Here is a 12,097-nt window from a genome sequence, read left to right on the forward strand (position 1 = left end):
CAGCCAGCATTCTGTCCAGGTGATTTGTTTATTTTTATAAAATACAAAAATGACAGGCAGGAAAAGACCGGTTGGTCCATCGAGCCTGCCCCACACTCACGATGCCTGCAGCATCTCGACTCGACGCTTCCTAGTCTGTTCACATCTTGTCCAATCATGTTCTCATCGTCTCCCTAACAGTAATTGTGCTCAGTGTGTACTTGGATTCCTGCTGCTATTAAATAAAATAACGTACTTGTGATAATGTTCTGCATCACATGTGTATGCCAAATGTTACAAAAACACAAGTAATCAAATGCTGGATAACATCTGGTCTTGAGAACGGCCCCCTGACTTTCAGGGTCAATAATTCACTTAGTCTGTATTAGTGTGGTAAGCAGTGCTTGTGTACTGATGGTTCATATCAATGTGGTAAGCAGTGCTTATGTACTGATGGTTCATATCAATGTGGTAAGCAGTGCTTATGTACTGATGGTTCATATCAATGTGGTAAGCAGTGCTTATGTACTGATGGTTCATATCAATGTGGTAAGCAGTGTTTGTGTACTGATGGTTCATATCAATGTGGTAAGCAGTGCTTGTGTACTGATGGTTCATATCAATGTGGTAAGCAGTGTTTGTGTACTGATGGTTCATATCAATGTGGTAAGCAGTGCTTATGTACTGATGGTTCATATCAATGTGGTAAGCAATGCTTGTGTACTGATGGTTCATATCAATGTGGTAAGCAGTGCTTATGTACTGATGGTTCATATCAATGTGGTAAGCAGTGCTTATGTACTGATGGTTCATATCAATGTGGTAAGCAGTGCTTATGTACTGATGGTTCATATCAATGTGGTAAGCAGTGCTTATGTACTGATGGTTCATATCAATGTGGTAAGCAGTGCTTGTGTACTGATGGTTCATATCAATGTGGTAAGCAGTGCTTATGTACTGATGGTTCATATCAATGTGGTAAGCAGTGCTTATGTACTGATGGTTCATATCAATGTGGTAAGCAGTGCTTGTGTACTGATGGTTCATATCAATGTGGTAAGCAGTGCTTATGTACTGATGGTTCATATCAATGTGGTAAGCAGTGCTTATGTACTGATGGTTCATATCAATGTGGTAAGCAGTGCTTGTGTACTGATGGTTCATATCAATGTGGTAAGCAATGCTTGTGTACTGATGGTTCATATCAATGTGGTAAGCAGTGTTTGTGTACTGATGGTTCATATCAATGTGGTAAGCAATGCTTGTGTACTGATGGTTCATATCAATGTGGTAAGCAGTGCTTATGTACTGATGGTTCATATCAATGTGGTAAGCAGTGCTTATGTACTGATGGTTCATATCAATGTGGTAAGCAGTGCTTATGTACTGATGGTTCATATCAATGTGGTAAGCAGTGCTTGTGTACTGATGGTTCATATCAATGTGGTAAGCAATGCTTGTGTACTGATGGTTCATATCAATGTGGTAAGCAGTGTTTGTGTACTGATGGTTCATATCAATGTGGTAAGCAATGCTTGTGTACTGATGGTTCATATCAATGTGGTAAGCAGTGCTTATGTACTGATGGTTCATATCAATGTGGTAAGCAGTGCTTATGTACTGATGGTTCATATCAATGTGGTAAGCAGTGCTTATGTACTGATGGTTCATATCAATGTGGTAAGCAGTGCTTGTGTACCGATGGCAAAAGAATCAGAGAGGAGATTTTTTTTTTAATGTAGCGAGCTGTTATGCTCTGGAATAGACTGCCTGAAAGGGGAAGCAGATTCACTAGTAACTTTTCAAATGGGAATTGGATAAATAATTGAAATGGGAAAATTTGCAGTGCTATAGGGAAAGAGCAAGGGAGTGGGACTAATTGGATAGCTCTTTCAAAGAGTTGGCACAGGCGCGATGGGCCGAATGGCCTCCTTCCATGCTGTATGATTCTATGATGGTCTGTATTAATGTGTTAATCTGTGCTTGGGAATTGATGGATTGTAGAAGAGTTCAAACATGTAACATGAATGAGTTATGTTTTCTAACTATGCAGTTGTAGCTTATTATGATGCTGGATATAATCAAATTAAAAAGCATACTTGCCACATTTCTCTTTAAACTTTTTATTCTGACATGTAACTATTTAAAAATCCTTTCTTTCTGCAGGCACAAAGACATGGACGAGTTTAGTTCAAATTCTGGAGGAGAAGAATGGAGCTGATTCCGAGCTGCTTGTTTTCACTATGACACTTATTAACAAGGTAAAAGTTGTTTGTGACTCTTTTGCAACTTCATTTAACCCTGTGAGGTCCTGCTGGATGAATCCAAACTCCATCGGGAAAGACTGGAAGTTGTAGCTGCGCTGCTCCAACACTGGTTACTCCAGCCGCCTATGTTGTGAACGCCAAGCCTACAGGTCAAGTTCTCTGAGATCCAATTTATTTCTAACTGTTAATTAGTATCCTTTTACATAGAAATCATCAAAATGCAACAAATATAGTTTTCAAATCAATATTTTCACGGCAATAGGTTTACTGAGAAAATTTGATGTTTAAAGAAAGAAAGAACTTGCATTTATAGCACACCTTTCATAATCTCAGGACGTCCCAAAGCGCTTTACAGCCAATGAAATAAGTTTTGAAGTATAGTCACTGTTGTAATTCTCCATATCTGTCTATACAACAGCAAATACAATCTGTGAAAATTCTTTAGAAAATTGTGCTTTTTGGGGTGATATAACTGGAGGTGAGAGACTGATAGATGTAATGACCAATTATTTTTTTTGTGCCCATTTTATTCCTTTCCCTAAAGGAATTGACTCCTTGCTGGGGGCATAAGAACATAAGAAGTAGGAGCAGTAGTAGGCCATACGGCCCCTCGGGCCTGCTCTGCCATTCAATAGGATCATGGCTGATCCGAACCTAGACTCACGTCCACTTCCCTGCCCGCTCCCCGTAACCCCTAATTCCCTTATCAGCTAGGAAACTGTCTATCTCCATTTTAAATTTATTTAATGTCGCAGCTTCCACAGCTCTCTGAGGTAGCAAATTCCATAGACTTACTACCTTCTGAGTGAAGAAGTTTCTCCTCATCTCAGTTTTGAAAGGGCAGCCCCTTATTCTAAGATTATGCCCCCCTAGTTCTAGTCTCACCCATCAGTGGAAACATCCTCACCGCATCCACCCGATCAAGCCCCCTCACAATCTTATATGTTTCGATAAGATCGCCTCCATTCTTCTGAATTCCAATGAGTAGAGGCCCAACCTACTCAACCTTTCCTCATAAGTCAACCCCCTCATCTCCGGAATCAACCGCGTGAACCTTCTCTGAACTACCTCGAGAGCAAGTATATCTTTTCTTAAATATGGAAACCAAAACTGTACACAGTATTCCAGGTGTGGCCCTACCAGTACCCTGTATAACTGAAGCAAGACTTCCCTGCTTTTATACTCCATCCCCCTTGCAATAAAAGCCAAGATTCCATTGGCCTTCCTGATCACCTGCTGTACCTGCATACTAACCTTCTGTGTTTCATGCACCAGGACCCCCAGATCCCTTTGTACTGTAGCACTTTGCAGTTTCTCTCCATTTAGATAATAACTTGCTCTTTGATTTTTTCTGCCAAAGTGCATAACCTCACACTTTCCAACATTATATTCCATCTGCCAAATTTCTGCCCACTCACTTAGCCTGTCTATGTCCTTTTGCAGGTTTTTTATGTCCTCCTCACTCACTGCTTTCCCTCCCATCTTTGTATCGTCGGCAAACTTGGATATGTTGCACTTGGTCCCTTCCTTCAAATCATTAATATAGATTGTAAAGAGTTGGGGTCCCAGCACTGACCCCTGCGGAACACCACTAGTTACTGATTGCCAACCCGAGAATGAACCATTTATCCCAACTCTCTGTTTTCTGTTAGATAGCCAATCTTCCACCCATGCCAATTTAGATAGCCAATCTTCCACCCATGCCAGTATATTACCCCCAATCCCGTGATTTTTTATCTTGTGCAATAATCTTTTGTGTGGCACCTTGTCAAATGCCTTTTGGAAGTCCAAATACACCACATCCACTGGTTCCCCTTTATCTGCCCTGTTTGTTCCGTCCTCAAAGAATTCGAGCAAATTTGTCAAACATGACTTCCCCTTCATAAAACCATGCTGACTCTGTCCGATTAAATTATGCTTATCCAAATGTCCTGTTACTGCTTCCTTAATAATGGACTCCAACATTTTACCAACCACAGATGTTAGGCTAACTGGTCTATAGTTTCCAGCCTTTTGTCTACCTCCCTTTTTAAATAAGGGCGTTACATTAGCAGTTTTCCAATCTGCTGGGACCTTTCCTGAATCCAGGGAGTTTTGGAAAATTACCACCAATGCATCCACAATCCCTACCGCTACTTCTCTCACGACCCTAGGATGTAAGCCATCAGGTCCAGGGGCTTTATCCGCCTTTAGTCCCATTATCTTACCGAGTACCACCTCCTTAGTGATTTTAATCGTGTTTAGCTCCTCCCCCCCCATAGCCCCCTGTTTGTCCAGTGTTGGGATATTTTTAGTGTCCTCTACTGTAAAGACTGATACAAAATATTTGTTCAGCGTTTTTGCCATCTCCATGTTCCCCACCACTAATTTCCCAGTCTCGTCCTCTAAGGGACCAACATTCACTTTAGCCACCCTTTTTCTTTTTATATAACTGTAGAAACTCTTGCTATCTGTTTTTCTATTTTTTGCTAGTTTACTTTCATAATCTATCTTCCCTTTCTTAATTAATCTTTTAGTTATTCTTTGCTGGCTTTTAAATGCTTCCCAATCTTCTATCCTCCCACTAGATTTGGCTACTTTATATGTCCTTGTTTTCAGTCGGATACTATCCTTTATTACTTTACTTAGCCACGGATGGCTGTCTTTTCTTTTACGCCCCTTTTTCCTCAGTGGAATATATTTTTCTTGAAAGTTGTGAAATATCTCCTTGATGTTTTTACTGATGCCAGCGGACCCTCTGTTACTGTGCCAGAGTAGCTATTATTATTCATGTGCAAGACTTCACTGTGAGTGTTGGGAAGCTATTCAACTGCAGAGAGCATAAAATTGGAGTCTGATTCTGGCTTCACCCCACCTCCTCACGCATGCACTTCCAGCAAAGTTGGCTGATTTTATTTTCCTCCTTTCTAACTCAGGGGACACCGAGACCAGTTGTAGCATTGCTAACGTGCCAACTGTGGCTCAGTGGGCAGCCCACTCGCCTCGGAGTCCGAAGGTTGTGAGTTCAAGTCCCACTCTAGGGACTTGAGCACATAAAGGCTGACACTCCAGTGCAGTACTGAGGGAGTGCTGCACTGTCTTTCGGATGAGACGTTAAACCGAGGCCCTGTCTGCTTTCTCAGGTGGACGTAAAAGATCCCACGGCACTATTTTGAAGAAGAGCAGGGGAGATACCCCCGGTGTTCTGGCCAATATTTATCTCTCAACCAACATTACAAAAAAAACAGATTATCTGGTCATTATCACATTGCTGTTTGTGGGAGCTTGCTGTGCACAGAATTGGCTGCTGCGTTTCCCACATTACAACAGTGACTACATTTCAAAAGTACTTCATTGACTGTAAAATGCTTTGAGACGTCCGGTGGTTGTGAAAGGCGCTATATAAATGCAAGTCTTTCTTTCTAACTTGGCACAGACGAGGATTGCAGCTTAGGCCTTTCTAGTCTGTGTGGCTCAACTACTCACTGGACAAACTCACAGGGCCATTGGGAAAACAAATGACTTTTTAAGCACAATTATAACAGTTTTGTCACAAAACTGGTAAGTTTCCCCTCATTAAAAGACCACTGGAAAATGTCAAACTTGTGAATTGAAGTCCTGTTGCACAAGAATATTACTAGACAATTATTAGATTGACTCTCAGCTCATGAATAATATTGTCAGAGATCAGTAAAATTAAATTTACAAAGGCTCAGGGTCTCGAATTACACAAGGTATGTTTTGGGTTGTGACATTTTTTAAAGCATTTTCTAGAAATTATAGCATTGAATAGAACTAGGCACAAAATGTTCATGTAGGAAACATGACTCATATTGGCCGCAGTGCAAGTCTGATCATTCCCGGCTTTTAAATAATTTATGCTTTGTTTTTGCAACAAACAACATAACGTTTAAAAACCTAAATGTTGTATAATTTAAATGACTCAGGGGATTATATAATTTTTAATGAACAGAAATAAAATGACTAACTTGAAGAACATGTTCAAAATCTGCAGTAATGGAGCAGCTAGATTGGGCTGTGACTAGTCCAATGCTCACCAAACTACTAACTCCAAGACTTCATGCAGATGCCTGCATTCATTTAAATAATCCTCTTCATGGAGTCTATGGGGGAATTTTTCGGGGGGGGGGGTCAGCGGGCGCGTTTGGTGGTGGGTCGGGTGGGAATTTTTTTTTTTTGACCGCAGGTCGGGACCCTGTGGTCAACCCGCCGCCACGTGCCTTTCCCAGATGTCGGGTCTGTCAACGCTGAACAGACCCAATACGCAGCGGCGGGGGAGGCAATTCAGGTCATTATGACCTTGTTAACAGCCCATTAAGAAGTATTTTGAGTGAGCTCGCCTTTACATTTTACAAGGTTACCCACAGGGTCCACGCTGCTCGGGGATCAAGTCAGGTAAAGAGGTCAGGAGTTGTATGACCATAGAATTAGCTCATTACTTGACAGCTGCAAATGTGCTATAAAAGCTCCCATCTCACAGCTGTTCACTTTCCAAGCTCAGAAGCATTTGAAAGACAGATTGAGCTTTATGCAGGTTGCAAGTGTTTGGAGTAAACTCTGTATCCAGTGTCACCTCATTGACAGATTGCTTCTGTCATCTCAAGTTCACCTGCCATCTATTACATCAGCATTGGTGCCCTTGAAACTATCTCACCTTGGTCCGCAGAATCCCACCATGATCAGCCCCAACACCAGCACCACCAGGCACACCAGCAGCACCAACAACAACACCAACCTTCTCCGCAATCAACTAAAGCTGCACAAGACACAGGGCATCAGCACCCAACCGCATTGCAGCCCGGGACGCCAGGGATGGCCTCACCATGGTCAGATTTACTTCACTTGACGCTATACACCCTGGCTGCTACATGATGCGCCAGGTTGGCACCACCAACACCATAAAGCATCCCTGCAATGCCCAAGCCATTCCTTTCACACTCATCACCATTGCGGGTGGTATCATTATGTCTCACCATGCACTGCAACTCACTAAGCCACTTCCAAAGGTGCACACATATCTGTCCAAGAACGCAAAGTGTTGAAAATAAAGGATTCAATGTTTGACACCACAGAAACGTTACATGAACATTGCATAAAACACCCAAGTGCCTACCCTTGTGTGTTGTTAGTTGGTATGATTGGACTAGGATGAGGCTGAGTGTGAAGGGTGGCTAGTGAGATGGGGAAGTGATAATGTAGATAGAGAGGGATGGGTGGAGGTGCAAGGTAAGTTGGTGTGAGTAAGGATGTGCAGGAGTATGGTATGGAAGGCAGAGTGATGGGGATGCGATGAATGGCACAGCAGGGTGAGGTTGAGTGTGGCTTTGCAGTAACATTTCGTGATCTACTGAGATCATTGAAAAGTTTGCGCCACTGCAGCCTGCTTCTTCTGACAACATCCCTGCTTGTGTCCTCCTGTGCAATGTGCAACCAGGCTGCGTTGGTCTCCTGGGGAGGTCTCTTCCGCCCATTGGAAGGGAAGCGAGCCTCCCTGCCTGCATTTGGATGGAGTCATGGCAGAGACTGGGTGCAGCCGTGCACCTTTGTGCAGTGCTTGTCAGTGTTTGCAGCACCTCAATGCTGTAGAACACTCACAGCACAATTGTCAAAATAAATTTGTGCACGGTCCCTTTAAGGAAACCAGCTGGTGACGCGTAATCAAATGATGTCATCAGACCCGCTTCCTTCAATTGGCCGGCAAACACGCTGGGCGGGCTTAACAAGCCCTCTTAACGTAAAATCATTGTACACAGCAGGCTGGAGCCTGCAGCGGGGTCGCAATTATTCACTTTCAATATTGTTCACTCAAGCTCTAAATACAAGTCATTTTTGTACATAGTAAATAAAACCAGTCCCAACACAGACCCCTTGGAATGTTCACGTGGATACACTTTTGCCAACTCTTGACCCAGATGTAAAATTTGTTTCTTTCTGCATCATTTGGCCAAATTTGCTAAGATTCTGGTTGCTTATCCCCCTGAAGAAAGCGCAAGCTGTTTGACTTATTTTTCCTACATGTAATACTGGCAATATCATGCTAATACAACGGGATCCTCATTTATTCTGCAAAACCTATCTCAGTATCACTCAATACATCCAAATGTTCAACAGAAAACCTGATGTTTTTTCCCCCGAAACATAATACTTGGAGACTGCTGCTAGTTATCCAACTGTTATGGCCAAGGTTCTACCCAAGTGCACGCTACTGCTGGTTCCAACCAGATGTCTGTCACAGTTCAATATTGTTTTCAGATTGCACATGATAAATAATGGACCAAGAAGCTAATGCACCACCTTAGCTCATGCTTCTGGAAAAACGGAGCCACCATCCAATCGTTTATTGTGACTCCACAAAGTATTTTAGCCTCTGAAAGGCCACTCCAAGTGTTAATCACTCTTTCGATGAATAGGAATCTCCTGACATCAGTCCTAATTTCTCCAGTTTGAATCTCTGTCTCCATGCCCTACTTTAATGGTATGTATACCTTGAGGTAGTGCTCAGGGGGTTTACTTATTCCATATCATTTATTATCTTGTATGCATTTATAGAGTCCCCTTTCGGTCACCTCCTTTCAAAGTTTTGCCATCTTTGCTCATAATTCAATCCTCTTACACTAGAGATCAGCCTTGTGGCTCTTCTCTATACTGCCTTCAGGTTGTGAATGGTTTCCTTGTGTTTCTGCGGTAAAAGCTGGATGCATTGGTCAGGTGTGAGCAGAGAACTCTACAGCCCTTAACATGATATTCTCCAGCTTATACTCTGCTGATTTTGCAGTATGATTCGATTTGCTTTGTTTGCTGCTCCAAAATGACTGGACGTGTTAAATGCCGAGCCTTAAAGTTCCCCGAAATCTTTTGCAACTTCACTCTAGCTAGTTTGACACCATTCATTGAGTATGTGTGCTGCCTATTTTTCTTCCTGTGCGACGTACCTTGCACTTAACTGTGTAGAATTACATCTGCTACTGCTTCTCCCATTTACGGATTTTATCCAGTACCTTTTGTGGATCCTTGGGTGCCTTATCAAACTTGATTGCTTCCTCCGCTCTCTATTCCCCTCCCCCATCAGGCTTAGTGCTGTCTGCAAATTTGACAAAGTTTCACTGAGTTTCTGAGTCCGAGTCACTGACGTAGATTAGGAACAGGAGGGGTCTGAGCACGGATGCCTGGGCAGTCCATCAAGGACTCTCTTCCCCCCAGCTCCCCTGCCAAATCACATCCCATAGCCTGTACCTGCTGCTTCCTACTCCCTGGCCAGCTTCTGATCCTGAATTCTTGTTACTTGATACTTTCCAGTCCATCGTAAGAATGTAAGTCATTGTAAATCAAATCTTTCATCTTAATTCCCAAGATGCATTTTATTCTGTAATGTTGCCTGTTTTATAGCATTGACTGTTCCTACAGGACATTTCAGAAGTGATTGATTCCAGTTTCAGTGTATTGATTTTTAGATTAAAAGATGTTACATTTTTGAGTCATTTCTGTTAGAGACTTCTTGGAATCCTTTTATCTGGCCTCTTTGCTGTCAAAAGAAATAGTTAAGAACCTCTCATTACATTTACTCTGTGAACTATTATATTTTCAGTGACCCTCGTCATTGGTCTCTTATTTACGTGAATGCCCTTTCAGTAGTGAGGGTTAGCTGTGAAAAGCCTTTAATGTATTAATTGCACAGGAGCACACTTACTGCATATTTCAAAAGCCATTTAACATAATAAATTAATATTGTACAAATGCAATGTATTTTTAAAATCTTAGTTTGAAACAGTGATAGGGATATAAAGCTATGACTATTACAGTAAAAGATTCTACAGTAGGAGCAAGCAGTACTGGCCACCTCTAGTTGACTAAGTAGCAATCCTTCAGTTTAGGTATAGTCCATTACACAAAACATAAAAATCCATATAAATAATATATACAAAAAGTTGATGCTCTTGTAACAGTGTAAAGTTTATGCTAAAGCACAAATTTAGCAAGAAAATCCTGGTATGAAGCAGCCAAATTGAACTGCTAAATTCAAGATTTCCACAACCTAGTAATTAGTCTGAAACTCTAATAGCATATGGTCAGGTCCAGGATAACAGCTGGAACCAGTACAGCACACCAGAAATCAGTAGATTCCAACACATTAAAGTGCACATTCAAATCCCCCCTGTTTAGTTGGTAAATTTGTGGAGGTAAGTGGGTCTATGTACGTGTGGCAAGGTGAAATGTGCCTCTTCCTCGCAAAAGATTGATCTCTGCACCCCATACGTTCCTGTCTCTGCATAGGTAGATTGTAGCAGCTGCTGGTGTTAGTCCTGCCCATTCCATCACGTCATCTAGCCATATTCTTCTTTACCTGCCTCTTGATATATTATCAACTTTTACAACTACCTTACTTGTTTCACTTTTTCTCATCATAGTCCACCTCATCACTTTTCTCTTTCCTTATGCTAGTTTGAGGACTCCCTCGTTAGCCATTCTTCTTGTCCAACTAATTATTAGCATGCGTCAGTAGCACTGGAACTCAAATACCTCCAGTCATCATCTTATTTCAGCATTCAAGATCGAGCTTGTACATCCCTACAATGCTGTTGGCTACAGACGGAGCACTTAAGCATTTTACTTATTATCTGCAGCTTGAATTCACAATTGCACAGAAACTCCTTTACATTGCTAAACACTTTCTTTTGGCAATGCTGTCCTCCATTTAACTTCTTCATTGCTTTGACCATCCAGTGTTATTAACTAATCAATAATGTTATTGGCGTGCTCCATTTCTAGTGTTCATTTTTGCGTGAATTTTGGAAGATTTTATTTCTTTGATTATCATTGATTTTGTCCTCTTAGCATTTATTTTCCATCCATATTTGAAACTTCTCTGATTCACCTTCTCAAACTCTTGTGGTTTCTGTTTGTATCCCAATCAGTATGGTGCAATTGCTATACCTTTTATTGATTATAAATGTTCCACTAATTTTGAACTTATAAGACTGTCTTTTCTAATAAATCCGAGTACTGTATATGTTAAAAGATTGGCTGATGTAACACTTCCTTAGCTCATTTGTCTCCTGACTTTTGTTAATTCACTATCAACACTTATTTCTATCGCTTGTTCCCAAGAAAGAAAAGTCTCACATCTTTCCCATCAATTCCAGTTCTTTACAGGACATTTATTAATCATTTGTACTTCACCCCATCAAATGCTTTCTCATAATCTATGAACTTGAGATACATTTCTTTCTCCATTTCTCTAGCCTGCTTGCAAATCATTCTCAAGCCAAATATTCCTTTGCATGTTCCTTTCCTGTTTCTAAAACCAAAATGTCATACTTCATTCCAAATCCAATCACTTTGTTATTCTTTCTTGTATGATTTTAGCAGCACTTTGATGGTGTGCCTCACAAGACTGATGTTTCTGTGTTCATACACTGGGCACCCCGGTTTAACTCTGAGCACCACTAATTTCAACCATACACTTGTAATCAAGAACATTTCAACTGCTACTGACCCAATTCTCCACCTGCTGCACCTGGAGTGGCTCCAATGACGTCATTATTATAATATGACTTAGCCTAGGATGCCCTTGCCCGGAAAGGCAAAGTAACATGGCCTTTATTAATATAGTTTGCAAAGTACATTTAAAACCATTCGCAAAGTAAGGCAGGTAAACAAAGTATTTAATAAAAAGAAAAACTTTACATAGTATGGAATATCGCATCTCATAGAAGGTAAGAGTCTATAAATAACACTTGGTCCATGTGATCTGCATTGGATTTGATCGCCTGAGGGAGTTAGAGAGGAACTTTCCAGAGTACTTTTTCCCTTATTAGCCCTGGTTTTTTTCTCTCTTTTTGGCTCTTCGAGGA

General features: G+C 41.3%; 1 protein-coding gene across 3 annotated transcripts in view; it reads left to right on the top strand.

Annotated features, from left to right (window-relative positions):
* Positions 1–12,097, top strand: part of fhod1 (formin homology 2 domain containing 1) — a 510,535-nt gene that overhangs the window by 286,668 nt on the left and 211,770 nt on the right. For all 3 annotated transcript variants that reach the window (XM_085991267.1, XM_085991268.1, XM_085991269.1), the window contains exon 8: positions 2,146–2,240. In XM_085991267.1, the coding sequence (XP_085847393.1) occupies positions 2,146–2,240 (95 nt within the window). The remainder of the gene's footprint in view (positions 1–2,145; positions 2,241–12,097) is intronic.

The sequence above is a fragment of the Somniosus microcephalus genome, chromosome 6 (assembly GCF_052327205.1).
Source record: "Somniosus microcephalus isolate GS21.2 chromosome 6, FLI_Smic_1.0, whole genome shotgun sequence".
Lineage (NCBI taxonomy): Eukaryota > Metazoa > Chordata > Chondrichthyes > Squaliformes > Somniosidae > Somniosus > Somniosus microcephalus.